At 36.9% G+C, this 15,179-nt stretch overlaps 1 protein-coding gene across 1 annotated transcript in view; it reads left to right on the top strand.

Annotated features, from left to right (window-relative positions):
* LOC141513442 (calmodulin-lysine N-methyltransferase-like) overlaps nucleotides 1-12,047 on the top strand; it is a 116,186-nt gene extending 104,139 nt beyond the window's left edge. The window contains exons 5-6 of the mRNA XM_074223287.1: nucleotides 3,453-3,584; nucleotides 9,674-12,047. Coding sequence (XP_074079388.1) covers nucleotides 3,453-3,584; nucleotides 9,674-9,751 — 210 coding nt within the window. The 3' untranslated portion in view covers nucleotides 9,752-12,047. The remainder of the gene's footprint in view (nucleotides 1-3,452; nucleotides 3,585-9,673) is intronic.
* Nucleotides 12,048-15,179: the final 3,132 nt, after the last annotated feature.

Here is a 15,179-nt window from a genome sequence, read left to right on the forward strand (position 1 = left end):
AAGTTAATTCCCACAGGAGTGGCTTCCCAGGCTGAAAGCATTGTACTCTTCACCATTCATTGCTACTAGCTCCAGTAGACTGCTACCAATCTTTATCACCAAAGTTCCCTCTGATATGTCATCAGAATTTCCTCCACTGCAAGGGGAAAGACACAGACAGATAAATTCTCTACTCCACCACATTCCTAATAGACTTGATTGTCAGTCTTCCACCACTATATTTGCTTGACGATAGACTTTACTCTCTTCAACTGGCTTGCTTTGTTTTGTATTTAGGCCAAGAAGTATGTCCTTTTCTTTCATACAGTCACAGACTATTCCATTCCATCAACTGTCTGTCCAATGGTCAAAAGACTTTATTTCTCTCAAATTGATTGATACACCCTCATCCAGTTTTCACACTGGATCATTTGACTGAACTACCTTCTTTATCCATTAACTAGAGTGAAGATTGAAGTCCCTAGCTGGAGGAAGGGAGGAAGGAAGGAAGGAAGGAAGGAAGGAAGGAAGGAAGGAAGGAAGGAAGGAAGGAAGGAAGGAAGGAAGGAAGGAAGGAAGGAAATTTAGGAAGTTAGTGGGCAAAAATCTGGGCTGGTTTTGTGAAACTGAATATCAATTTAATCCAAGAAACTCATGGCTGGTATTTAAATATATAAGATAGATAATAGCTTTCAAAATTTGACTATGTCATTATGATCATAAAACCAATTCTAAAAGACAGCTTTGAATAAAACACGGAAGGAAAGAAGGAAGAAAAGAAGAGAAGTTAAACTTAAAAGTAAATAAATAATGGACTCAAATAATTACTCTCTGTCATTCTTCTTCTTCTTACTAGGTAAAATGCCATATAGAATCAACATTATACCATCACAATAAGCTGAAAATAGAGCTTTTTAGAAAGGAGAGGGGACTTTGCTTCATATATGGATATTTTAAAACAAAGAAATAGACCTCAAAGTCCCCCAGAGGCTTTAGGTTTTAGATTACTTGGATATAGATTTATTCATCAAAATTTTAGATATTATTCAACTAAGTTCATTAAATGCCTACCATGGGCAAGGCTCTGACCCCAAGCCCTGGAGAGACAAAAGGATTACATTAGACAAAGACCCTGGCCTTAAGGAGGGTATATATACATATATATATATATATATGTATAAATTTATACATATATATGCAAACAATTACAGTGTAGAGAAAAGATAAGTTCAAAGACAGTGTCAAAAAGATTATAAGCAATGGGTGAGATCACTTCCAGTCATCCTATAAGCTTTCATGTCAGATTTAAAAGGCATGTGTATTTGCACAGAATCATAAAACTATGAAGGGGACTTTGGCCAGGTGACTTGCGCAAGGTCACTTAGCAAGTTAGTGACAAAATGTGGACTGGTTTTGTGAAACTGAACATCAACTTAACCCAAGAAGCTCATGGCAGTGATTTAAATGTATAACATAGATAATAGCTTTAAAATTTGACTCTTACATTGTGACCATAAAACAATTCTGGAAGGCAGCTTTAAATGAAACAGTTTTCATTGTTCAAACATCTAAAAAGCCAACCAGTTTTCAGAAATGACTGAATGACCTACTAGTATTCTTTATTCTTTTTTCTTTTTTAATGGAGGCTTTTGCTCCCCTGCTGAGACCACGTATTATATCCAGTTTCACATCAGAATGAATTTTTGTGGCTAAGTTTGAAAACCTCCTGAAAATAGCAATTAATAATGGAAAAGCTGACAGACCCATAAGTGTAGTGGCATGAATGGCGCTGCTATAATTATGTGTCTTGGTGTGCATGTAAACACATTATAAAAATATAGTATGTGTGTGTGTGTGTGTGTGTGTGTGTGTGTGTGTGTGTGTGTGTGTGAGACAGTGTGTCCTCATACAGGTAGTTGGGGAAGCGAATGTATATGCATATATGCATTCAGTTCAATTCAATAAATATTTATTGAATATAAAATATGTAGAGCCTTGTATTAGCTGCTATTAAAAATAAAGTTTCAATTTTACATTTGGACAAACCTCCTTATTTCTCTAAGTATTTTACTTGTGATTTCATTTGAACCTCAAAACAAACCCTTATTCAAAAATATTGTTTCACCATTTGACAGATGAAGAAACTGAAACAAGGAAGTGAAGTGACTTTCCATCAGAGCAGGCACTAGAATCAGGGTCTGATGACTCTAATTTCAGTGTTGTTTCCACTTTTCTGCACTATATTCTTCTCCCACTCTAAATGACAATCTGTTCTTCAGGAGCAAATATGATATGTTTTCATGATTTGTAAAATATTCCCAAAGCAACAAGTAGAGTGCTGATACCAAATTGTCCATAGCCCTGAAAATAATTAGGAGCTTACAGACTTCTTTAGAAAGACAACGATAGTTAGAGGATTTGAACACCTGAACATTTGGGAAGGAGAACAAAAGACCTGTGTGACACACTAGTAGTGGTTATTAAGAGGAACTCTATGGCAGAAGTTCCTCTGAAATAAAGGAAAAGAAAAAAGAAAAGAAGAAAAGAAGAAAAAAAGAAAGGAATCAGGGAAAAAAACTCTTAAGACTTGTGACCCTAAGTGAAGTCTATATTTATGTTAATTTATTCTATTAAATCAGTCTCATTGAAACTCAAATGTTGGAATACTAGAATGAGGATATTGCTTTGCTAGAATCATGGCCCTTAAGATGGATTTCAATGAAGGTGGAAGACTTTTTGCCCTTACGTTATTGGAAAAGGCTGATGGTGGTAGTGAAATCTGAATACTTGATATGGTCATTAAAAGATAACAAAAGCAAACAAAACTACTTTGATGCTATGTGTTTTTATGGAGTGTTTCTTGGTATATGGCTGATTACAGAGACATTTTCAAGCGATAATGAATAGACATTGTATATACCCCCATTCCTACAAATGCTATTGAGATGTACTGCATTTTACAATTTTACATATATATATATATATATATATATATATATATATATATATATATATATATATATATATATATATAGAGAGAGAGAGAGAGAGAGAGAGAGAGATGTCTTCAGCTGTTATTGAACAGCTCCAACTCATTCTATAACAGTGGATATGTGCTGCTGTTCTAAGCTCTTGTACAAACAAGAGGTTTCTATGTTAGACTTTAGAGAGAAAGTATATATTGTACCAAACACCAAACTCTGGCATTATTCCTTTTGTTATGTGTGTGGGTTTGTGTGTCAAGGGTTCATTTTTTTATATAAAAAAACTTGTCAAAATGCTTATTAATTTTTTAGACTAAAATCAAATATTATTATGAATGGGCAATTTTATTACGCCCTCTGTGGAAGCCTTAATAAGAACAATTAAGTGTCCTTGCCTAAGAGTTTCTCTCTCAATGCTTGCACCAATATCTGTTATGTCTGATCACTTTCCAGTTTGAAAATGTCTGAATTTCCTTTCTAATGTTCTAGGGGAAAGCATTGGTATTTGCCCCACTCCGAGGGACTACTTTAAACCAGTTTTGCAATCTAGCTGAAAAGGCTGGTTTCTTTCTCCAAAGACATGAAAATTATGATGAACACATTTCAAACTTCCACTCCAAGGTTAGTTTTCTGCTTGTGTTAGATAACACTTTAATCCGCATTGCATTTTGAAGAGATCATGGTCTTTTTGGCAGGTAACCTAAATATTTGATTAAAGTACTCCTTAGGTGTGTTGCTTCTGAACAGCTATTTGTATCTGATTATTTTTGTGTGGCAAAGTCATCTTTTATCTTTGTGCGTCTAGGAGGATTTTACAGAAACAGTGCCTGTTTACTCATTTTTTTCTATAATAAACTAATCTTTACATTCATAATAGACTAATTTGTGGGATGCAGGAGAGATGGCCTAGAAGTGAATAATAAACAAGCATTTCTATTTTAATGAAAAAGCCTACCGCCTTTAAGTAGGTTAAATGCTTTGCTGTCCCAAAATAAATAGAAGGTGAATGTCTAATTGTATCATATCGTACTGTAAATCCTTATCTCCCCTGGCTTTATAGCTGGGTCAGTTGGCAGTTTCAGACCGCTAAATCTCATACAGAATTTCACAGTTGTGAGGTTATATGTCAGATCGAGGAGCTACAAGATTTAGGTCAAAAGCACTTATCTGAGAGTGATTTCTAAGCTTGCTTACATAAAGCAGTGTTATCAGCCTTTTATTATTTATAGGAAAGGAGTAATGTAGGACGCGGAAAGGCAGGTGTTCCACCAAAAACTTTTTAGGAATGCCATGTTTGTTAATACACGTCAGAGTTATCAGGATCACATTTATTACCTCTGATGATTTTAGGGCATTGCCCCATGCCCCCCAAAATTCACCTGTGCTGAGCTAATCTGGCTTCAGCAAGATCCTTTGACTTGTCATGATTTTACAAGTTGTAGTTGTAAAAAGTAAAAGCCTGACCTTGATTTTCTCCTGGGAAAACACTAATAGCCTGCTCAACACTCTTTATTACCTACCCATTGGTGCATAGGGAATGTAGAACGAGTTTCATCTTGGAGGAGAAAATGAGGAAGCTGGACACTTCCTGGAAATGAGTTGATTTCCTGGGGTCACTTGGGTCCCATTTTCATCCCCAGAAGAAAGTTTTTTTTTTTTTTTAAATTGGGACCTTATGGACTGAAAGAGTTAAATACTTCCATAACTAGCAATTTATTCCTTCTGACAGAATCTGGTCCACCATTTATTATGGGGGGAGGGGAAGAAAATTACATGTAACTCAGCTCTCATCCAGTTGCCTGGAAGCCTATTTTCCATCACTCATCCCACCCCCAGAACAGGAGGAATGGCTTTTAGGGTATTATGTGGTAGGTGGAATGTTCTCTCATACTCCCCCCTCCTTTACCCTCCATCCCTTATAACAGAATGGTCTCCTCTCCAGCTATAGTTACTAGGGAAGAGATTAGAGGTACAGAGGTCAGCTGATGATGAATTTTAACACGATGCCTTGCACTTATATAAATGTGAATCATCATTATCATCTCCTGGAACATCACATGTATTTTTTCATTGTCAGCTTGTAAAATCCAAGTTACCGGATGATTACATGGGGCTCTGCACTATGGGATGTGTCCACCCTATTGTCTACAGTGACCCTTCTAAAGTCAATGGTAGAGTCCTTGACTTCCCCCCACCCTCCTTTTACCTGTATGAGTGCTCAGTGAACAGTGACTCTCTCTTTAAACTCTGCTTGGTGTCTACCTCAGCATGGTGCACGCCCATAAATAAGCACCCTCAAAAATAATCATTGACTGATTGACTAGTTTCACAAAAGTAGCATTTATTGAATAAGTGGAATTGACAGAGGGCCTTAATTCATTATCTCAGCAAAACTGTCTAAAAATCAAAGTATGTGAGTTTTCCCCTTTTCATTCATTTTACATATTACCTCAGGGATCTCTTTTGTCATCTTTTAAGAAGCAGAAGTGTAATACAATACTGCTGGGAGGAGATGTGCAGGGAAAGCTTTAGGTAGCTGGTATAATATGATGGCAACAATATAGTCAAAGTTTTTTGGTGGTGGGAAAGAATATTCTCCCAAATGGGAAAGAATACTGGATTTAGAATCAGGAGACATGGGTTTGAATCTTGACTGTCTGGCCCTCAGTTTTCCTCATCTGTAACATGAAGATACTGAGCTTAGAAGATACCCTTCCAGATCAAAATCCCAAGATTACATGACTGTGATTCGGTGTCAGCCGAATTTTTTGTTAAAACTCCTGTGTGTCTCTATCAAGAGAGTGTCCCAGATACCCCAAACAGAGACAGGCTTTCCAGCATCGACAGGCTTTCCAGCACAGACACGTACAGTAAAGCTAGAAGTGATACACTTGCAGTTTTTTGGGTTTTTTTTTTTTTTTTTTTTTTTTACTGAATGAAGATATGAAGTAGGATGATAGATACCTACCAGCAAAGCCAGAAGGGATAAACTTGTACTTGTCTTTTACCAAATGAGGATGTGCAGAAGTATTGGAGTTTGGTGCTGTGGAGCAGATCCATACTCTTAGAGATTCAGAGGGCTCTTTCCTAAGGAGACCTTTCTAAGGTCAAAGCCACTAATTGTTAGCTCCATTGCTTCTTTTCCTCCACCATCCCATCCCTCCTCAGGACCAAGTAGGAAGTGTTGGTGAAGGTTGAACAAGTGACTCAAGGCCAGAATGTGAGACTCAGGGAGGGTAGGGTAGGGTAAGGTAGGAAGGCTAGGGGATGTTGCCACTGGAAGCTTTCTTTTATTTGTCTTATGTTAGTGAGCCCAGCTTAAAAAAGTTTTCCCTCTTAGTGGGGGAAACCAGTCGCTTTCCCCCTCCATCTTCTTATAAACTTCCATCTTCCCTGGGATGGGTCGGCTCCCAAATGAAGGAGAGGAGTTTTCCTTCAGGCTGCATGTTATCCTCTTAGCCCCACTGTTTTGGAATAGAGCGTAACCAGCTGGAGAACTGTAAGACTCCTGATAATACAGCTCTTTGCTGCTGTCCCGTCTTAATCTTGTTACACAAATGGTTGTGAAGAGATTCATGAATTTTAATTTTGCCCTCTGCATTAGTGCCTCATGTCACTCATACACAGCTGCCTCCTATGTAGAGTTTTTCACCCCTCCTCCTACAACAGGGGGAAAAAAATTAGTTACAATCTTGGCAGTAGTGCAAGTTAAAAAAAAAATCCACAGATTTAGGCAGCCACCCATGAAGCTGATTAACAGTCAGTGATCAGGAGGAGCAGCTTTGCCTCTTAAACTTTTCACCTTTCATTGTTAGCTGTGAAATTTTATTTCCGTTAAAAAAGCAAGCCTGTAATCAAATCTGTGCCATTCTATACTTTCTGCCAGAGCTTTGGTTATTCTGCACCCACCTATTGCAACCCACCTTGCTCGGGAGCCAATCTGAAGGGGTGGTGGATGTTCTTAAAAAACTGGCTTTGCCAGCTTCGGGAGGCAAAACAAAAAAACCCAGATCGCCACTCCTACTTCTCGGTCCCTTTGCTAGCTAGCTATGGAAGGCACTGCCCAGCTGGGTGGCTCAACATGTCCAGATGTGAGATTGGCAAATTTTTCAGTGGCACAGAGCTCTGACTTCAGAAATGGCTGGAAATACTATTAGCTTGGAATTTTGTTAATAAAAATCCCCTCATTCATAGAAATAGCCTTTAAAATGTCATTTCTTCTGAAGCGTTATCTTTTTTCCTGTCTCAAACTACCTGTGTTGATTTATTTTCTCTCTGTATGTATGCATGTCTACATGTTGGTGTATACATATATATGCATTTATTTTCTATATATTTACATGTATACCCATGCATGTATGTGTGCGTGTGTGTGTGTGTGTGTGTGTGTGAACTTGGTAATGAAAATTGTCTCCAGCTCCGTGGTAAAGTCAGGACATTGTGTCAAAAGAACGGCCATATTGCATTTCTGCTTATCTATTCAAAATGCCACATTATAAGTGGCTGGTGCTCAGAATCTGTGTGGTGTGCTGTTGATAATTGTGGATACTGTAAAGGGTAAACAGTATGAACTCCACTCCTGCGGCAGCTATTCACAGGGTAAGGCTGAGCGTGTTACATCCAATTATGAAGTAAAGCATAATGCTACTAATAGCAGCTATGTAATTTAGTTCAGTCCTCAAAGACCTAGCTTTAACCTGCAAAATTGAAAAATTGTTTTATTCACAATTTGCTTTTTGTTCATTTTTTTTAAAAGGTACCTTTTCATTTCTTAAAATTATAATTATTAATTGGGCCCAGAAATATAGCTTTGATACATGGAATTACTCTTAAGCCACATAACATTCCCCCCAAAGCAGGTATTTTTCTAGCTGTTTTGTGTGTGTTTCAAGTACCCTGATGCTATAGTCTTGACACGTTCATGATCTGGTGACAGGTTATAATATTTTCTTGGAGGGGTCCCTCCTCCTTCATTGCTGGAAGGGCTCACAGATGGCATTGAACTGGACCTACCCCCTTCCAGGAATGAAGCCTCCGTTTTGGCCTGCAGAGGTCAGTACAGAATCCAAGTTAAAAGTGGTTTCTAGCCCATATTTACAGAAGAATTATTTATCCCATATATATTACCTCAGGGACTTTATAAAGAGCTCATTTGAGTCTCTCTCTATTAGTACATTGTGAGTGAGTAGGTCAGCTGATTCAAGCTGAGTAATCAACTTTCCTTTATCCCCACTCCCTGAGGAAAGAATTCAGCTGCCTTTGCCCCTCTCCTCATGGTGCAAAGCATTTGGGGGAAATTCCCTCTGTCACCCTCCTAAGTGGGGGGCAAAGAGAATCAGAGATGTTTGAGCTTAGGAAGTCCTGACTGGTGGCTTTGCTATAGGAAATCTGTGAGGTCATTTATCCTGCATTTTTTCTAAGAATGAAAAGAAACTGTGATTTAAAAAATAAAAAGATTAAAAAAAAGAGCCGTTCCCTATGTTGGGGTGACAAGAATCTTTCCAAATTGACAGACTTCTAGGAAATAAATGGAAGCTACTTCAATGATTATGCAACCCACACCTCGATAAAGTAGATTAGAATGAAAAAACTAAATCAGCTTTTTTCCCCTATAGAAAGAGAAGCGTGTGTTAATTAACAAGGGGCCCAAGGCTTCCAGAATCACTTCCCAGCTAAGGATTATACTCTGGAGAAGGCTTATGTTACAGTTACATTTACAGGAGCCTGTCCTAGACTAACTCATATTTTATTTCTAGTCATTCAGGATAAGCAGAGCTGAACTGCTTCATCTGTCTAGGTTGGGGGTGATGTTTGGCTGATTTATATTATTAATATTATTATTTCATTCTCCAATTGAAAATAAAATGTAGGGTATCCTTATCCCCAAATCATTCTTTGAAAAACAAAAAATTTAACAAGTAGTTTTTAAAAATCTAATCAAAGGTCTCAGCATGACTGGACACTCAAAATTTTTTTTTGAGTTTGATATGTATAACTAGCTAAATATCTTTTACTGTTATAATCAATTAAGGGAATGTTAGTTCTAGATTTGTGTATCTGGTTTTTTTTTTTTTGAAATTTTAATTCATCATGGAAGACCTGATGGAGCTTGAGTAAGGAGTTGGTAGCTCTATTTTTTCTCTGAATTTCACATCATTAATAATAAAAAAAATAAAATAAAACAAATAACAAACTCTTCAGGTGCTGCTACAGGGCCTGTCTGATATCTAAGCCCAGGCAAACCTTGTATTGCCGGAGTCTACTAATGTCTGGTGATCTCTAACACAATGGGGTGGGGAGGAGGATGGAGCTGCAGCATCATTACACATAACTTGGTCTAAGCATGGGAAGTTAACCTCCTGGTGGAAAAACTTCATACTTTGTGGTTAAATCCTTGAGTAATTTCATTAACTTCCTGAGTCTGTAATTTGTGGTTCAGATTCTTTTTGTAAAATGCTATTCGGTTTGTGTCCTGAAAAGTGCTGCTCACAAAAATAACCTATGATTCACATCTTCATAATGCTATCATTGGATTTCCTGAGAGTACTAAAATTTGTGTTTGTTTTTTAGTTGTGTATCAGATACTTGCTGCCTGTGTCTGTGTGTGCGTGTTTGTGTATTTTTCATAAACAATACATCCAGGTAAGAGAATAAAATAAGTTGTTATCTATGGCTAAAAACTGATCCTTAATTTTTTTTCTAATTTTCAGTTGAAAAATGAAGAATGGGATACATATGAAGAAAATCTTCATTATCCACTTCTACTAGTCTTAACCAAACAAGGGTAAAAGACTAAAAAACTCAGAAAAGGCAGGCATCAATTTGTATTGTCATAAATATTTTTCATAAAGCTATGAGCATATAATTGGTAAGATAACAGAGGAAAGTTTTGGGTGTTTGTTTTTATTTTGGCACATTGACATTGGAAAATCCTAAGATTTCTGCCTTGCATCACCTCCATAATATTGTACAGTTTTGAGTTTCAGATTTTACCTTTTTATTAGATACAGTGATTCTCAAGCTCTCCAAAGCTGTGTTTTTCTTATCCTCCCAGTGGACTTGATGCTCTTCCTGAATCAAACCGTTTTGTTGACCTGTGAAAACTCACATATTCTTTTGTTATCTGATTAATTGGGAACAAAATTCTTTGTAGTTAGAGGTTTTTTTAAAATAGAATTTTCTTATTTTGGGGAAGACGTCTAAACAAGACACACGTCATGATTCTTCTTCCTCTCCTAAATCACCATGTCTTTGGAATCTCTCCCAAATTAACTGTTTCTCTGTGTTTCCCTGTGTCTCTCTAACTCTGGGTTTCTGTCTCTCTCTGTCTCTGTGTCTCTGACACACACACACACACACACACACACACACACACACACACACAAACACACACAGCTTTCCCCCCGCCTATAGATGTATAAGAAATCACTACATCAGACCAAATCGTCATAAACTGACCATTTGTCCTTTGGACACAATAGTTTGCCCAGCCCTCTGCTCCTCCTCTCCAATTATGTGTGATTAGTCTCAGTGTGTTGTGTCAAGAAGGGGGAGTGTGCTGAGTGCTTATTATCTGTTTAGGTACAAGAAGAGCACATTTAGGCTCTGACTATGAATGAAAAGTGAGCCTTTATCGAGTCGAAAATCTAACTGCTGCTAGTCTCCAGGCCACTTTAAAAACAGGTCCTTCCCAGAAAAATTCTAAACAAATGGCTCATAAACTGGATTGCATGTATGGGATTTAAAAAAAAAGAATTAGTCCTTACAATTATCTTATTTAAACCAAGCATATATTGTTATGTGTAGTAGTGCTACCAGGGTATAGCAGACATTAAATGGGTACTACACAGGATGAACAGAGAATCACTTTTCTGCAAAAAAAAAAAAAAAAAAAAAAAAAAAAATCTGAGCATATTCCTTTCCTGGTGCTTCATCAAAATGGTTTAAAAAATGCTTTTGTAGAAATCCAGATGTTTATCTGTAAAGAATCATCTGTGCACACTTAGCTGTAAAGCTATTAGCAGGTTATCTTTGCATCCTCATTCAATACCAAGGACAAAATAATGGATATTTAATATTAGGGCTCTTTTTAAAAAATTAAAGAAAAAGCAAGATTTGGTGAGGACCGTTTTGCATGTTAAACAAACTTGGCTGTCATAAAAACACCCACTCCTAAAAGTCTTCCTCTGTTCACGTCTATCATCAAACAAATTTTTCACCACCATCAGTTTGCATGTCCTTATATTCACCACTTTTTCTGCTCCATTAGAGCACCTAGACAGATCTCGGAAGGCATAGGTCAAGTCGCAGTTAGATCATACATTTCTTTCTCACAAAAACTTGAATTGCAATGCCAAGTGATGGGCTAACATCACAATAACAGCAATTTATTCCTCTTTGGATAAAACAGCAGTCTATTCTCAGTGTTAGATAAAGACCAGGGCAATGCAAACCAGCCATTTAGCTGAGTAGTTCAGCTAGTGGTAGCTCTCCTTTGGGGATTGTATGGGTTGCATACTGGCTGAATATTTTCTTGTTTAAAAATCACAAGCATTTGGGATGTTTTAAATAACAGTGCAGATAACTGTCCTCCACTTTCTTCATCCTGGGGGAAAAAACATAGAATTTCTCCCCACCAAGATAGTTACAAAATCTGAGACAAAGAAAACCTTATCACAGCATTGACACCCAAGACTGATCAGTCTTTCATTGGAGAGTATTTTATATATATGTATATATATATATATATATATATATATATATATATATGGATACAAACATACACATATATTCATACACAGACACAACAGAATAGTTAGACAATTTTGTGAAAATTATGTTGTCAAGAATTTCATTTTCATTTGTGTGATTTGGGTAAAGAATTATCAGTCTTTCTTTCTCTGAGAAGAAAATTATTTTTTTTTAACAAACTGCTAAGATTTGGTTTTTTTTATGTCTGCATCGGATTTAATGTTACCAAGTCCTGGTAACTGGAAAACTTTCAAGGAGGATACCTATGATATTCCCTACCTATAAATGAACACAGTAAAGAGACCTGCTTATTGTATCATTTAGTGTATGAATAAAAACATAAATTTTTTTACTATAAAAGGTTAATGGATCCTTATTCTGTCAAAAAAAAAGTTTAGCTTCTTTGAATATTCATAAGAGACTGGCATTTTATACTATGGTTATGTTCAAAATGTGATCAGGATCTAGAAAGTTATGTCAAATTTTAATAGAATGCTGATCATGGAATCAAAAATCCTTTGATTTTAAAAAATTTCCATGTTGCTATATCTGTTAAGCTTTATGATTAAAAATTATCTTTACATAATGCACTTAGAACCCCATAATGTCATTAAAATGAATGATCCATTTTATTACATAGGCACTATGTAAAGTGACTATTTTGAAAGGAAGGCTTCTATCTGATTACGAACTCATAAGTATTATGTCACTATATATTTTTCCTAGCTTCTGACAAAGCTATACCATATTTAGGATAAAACATAAATTCTTTGGGCACCTCTAAGTTAATTTTGTCAATGCAGAATTTTTTCTGATTATTACCCATAGTGATATATTGTGTGATGACCTGAAAAGCTACATTCGAATTGGTTACGAAAAATATATTTTATTTTAGCACAAGACATAAGATGTGAATTGGGATATAAGTGCTAGAAAAGGCTACCTAAGAGGTTGATGCTATTTTGTATAAATCGTGTATTTTGTTGGCTTTTTGACTGAGCATGAAAATGTAACTTCCATTAGGGAAGGGTAATTTAGTTGCTTGGTATTCAGCAGAAAACTTGTCGGGGCCATAAAAGCTTTTCTGGCTGGTTCCTCGGGTGTTTTCAGAGAAGAGCTGCCCACCCCTTGCTGTTTTTCCCTTTGGCTTCAGTATGGGCCGAATTTGCCACTACATACCTGTTGAATCAATTTTGGGGATCCAGCAGTTAACTGAATGAATAGAAGGATTAGTGACCCTCCAGAGCCCTATTTCAACAGCCAGGTGTCTGTCCTAAACTAGTTAACTGCTTTTGACAGTTGAAGAACCTGGTTTTAATGCTATAGGCAATGGGGTTTGTTTCCCCTCCCCCCCACTCCCCCCACCTCCAGGATCTGAATGGAGCATACCTTTTCCCTAACAGTTTGGATTTTTTTAAAAAAAGGAATTGGCTGTCCCCTTTCCACCTACCCCCCCCACCTCCACCTAGGGGGGCTTTGTGCTTAGTCAGCACTTGACTTGCAGTCGACCATATCGACACTGTACCGTGTCAGTCTTGGCCATTTTCCTGGGAAGAGCTTTGCAAAGAAAGGTTGAGAGGTTATGACAAGAAGAAAATCAAAGTGTAAAGATGACCCTTCACATCAGACAGGAAGAAACTGTTTAGACTACTAGGACCAATCTCTAGTCTACAGACCCTATGTGTCCCCAAAGGTTAGGTTCGGCTGAATCCAGGTATTATGGATTGATTATATGGAATGAGCTAGCCCCCTTTCAAGAAAGGTAAATTTGGAATCCAGAACCTTTTCTTCCAAAGGAGCAAATTTCAACGTAAAGCAAAAGCTGTTTATTAAAAAAAAATAAAGCAAGTCATTCAAAATCTTCAGGAGAGTTTTAGGAGTTGCCACGTGTGAATCATAAATTTTTCTTCTCCTAGATAGGTGACTAGCATAAGCTGTGCCTCTGGTTCAATGTGGTCTCTGTCTTGGAAGAGTGTATGTATTTGGAGTGACTTGGTTCTGTCCTTTCCTCCTCCTCCTGACTTTTCAATTAATACACTTTTTAATAGATTAAACAGATCATACTGTGACTTTTTAAATGACAACAACCTAGTAAACAGAAATGTAATAAAATGGCTAATAGGAGATTCAATAGTTAATAGAGGCCCTGACGTATGAGCATATACAGTAGCTGTATATTGGAAACTGTGCAACTGAAGATGGCTTAGTATTGCAAACTGAGGAAGAAAATTGTTTTTAATTAGCACCTTCATAAGAACTGCTGATTAATACTGTTTTGTTTGGTGAAAGGCTTTCAGCTGAGTAATTTGTGCAGCCATTTCAACAGTTTTGTTAGAGCGGATCTCCTGTTGTTAAACACAAACAGCAGATGATAATGGTGGAAGATGAGTTTGTCATGTAACAATTTACCTTATTGAAAAAAAGCTTTATAGAAAACCCAATACAGTAGGTACCAGCAGAAATCACATATTTTAAATCTTTCCAAAATTGCAGTGTGCCATGCTTGTGTTGTTTGTTGTTTTTTTTCCCCAGAGACTAGAAGCAGATTTTTATATCATTTATAAAATTATATACACAATTTAAAGGTGGTGTAGCATGGACAGACCACTTTTCTAGCTACAGTTTACATCAGAGCAATAAAGTGACTTTGTATTTAAATACTTTCTAGGTTAGAAAATTGAAGCCTAATTAAATAATATTGCTTGCATATAAATTTGCACTGGAGCTAGATGTAAGGAAAATAAGGATCACTGTTCTTGTACTAGATGGGTTTGTTCCACATAAGATCTTAAAGGATCTCTCTCTTTTTCTCAAGGGAGGTTTAATTAATCATTTTGCCCTCCTTCTGAGGGCTGTTTTTAACGGGCAAGTGAAAACAGTCCCTTTCACTGGAACCTGCCCAGAGAATAAGGGGCTAATTTCAGTGAACTCTTATCAAATGGATATTACCCAAGCCAGAAGAAGCCTGGGAACTTTTTTTTAATCAAATGCAATGGCAAGAATATTTGCATTAAAATATTACACTAACCAAGGCTGGTAAGAACTGTAAATTATTGGAGTGCCATAAACGAGATTGAGAGTTAGGTATTTTTTTTTTTTGGTTTTTTTTTTTTTTAGACAGGCCTTCGGGGTAATAACAAGGGTTGAGGCTCAATAAGGTTTAGACAGCATAATAGTCTACAAAGAAAAGCCACAGAGCACTAATGTGAAGGAAGAGCTGTCCACCACATGCAGCAAAAATCACCAAAGGTCATTTTATGGTAGCAATTGTGACATAAAATTGGTGGTCATGCTACATGTCTAATACTCAGCAGAGCTTTATAAATGATGGGCCCCTAGCGATGGCTGTCATTAAGTGCTTTCATCATAATAAACTTTAAACTGTTGGCTTTATGAATCGCCAGCCAGCTTCAGCTGTTCGTTGGATGGAGCTTGCAGCGCCTTAAGTGTGACAAGACCTATTAG

This window comes from Macrotis lagotis, chromosome 1, assembly GCF_037893015.1.
Source record: "Macrotis lagotis isolate mMagLag1 chromosome 1, bilby.v1.9.chrom.fasta, whole genome shotgun sequence".
Classification (NCBI taxonomy): Eukaryota; Metazoa; Chordata; class Mammalia; order Peramelemorphia; family Peramelidae; genus Macrotis; species Macrotis lagotis.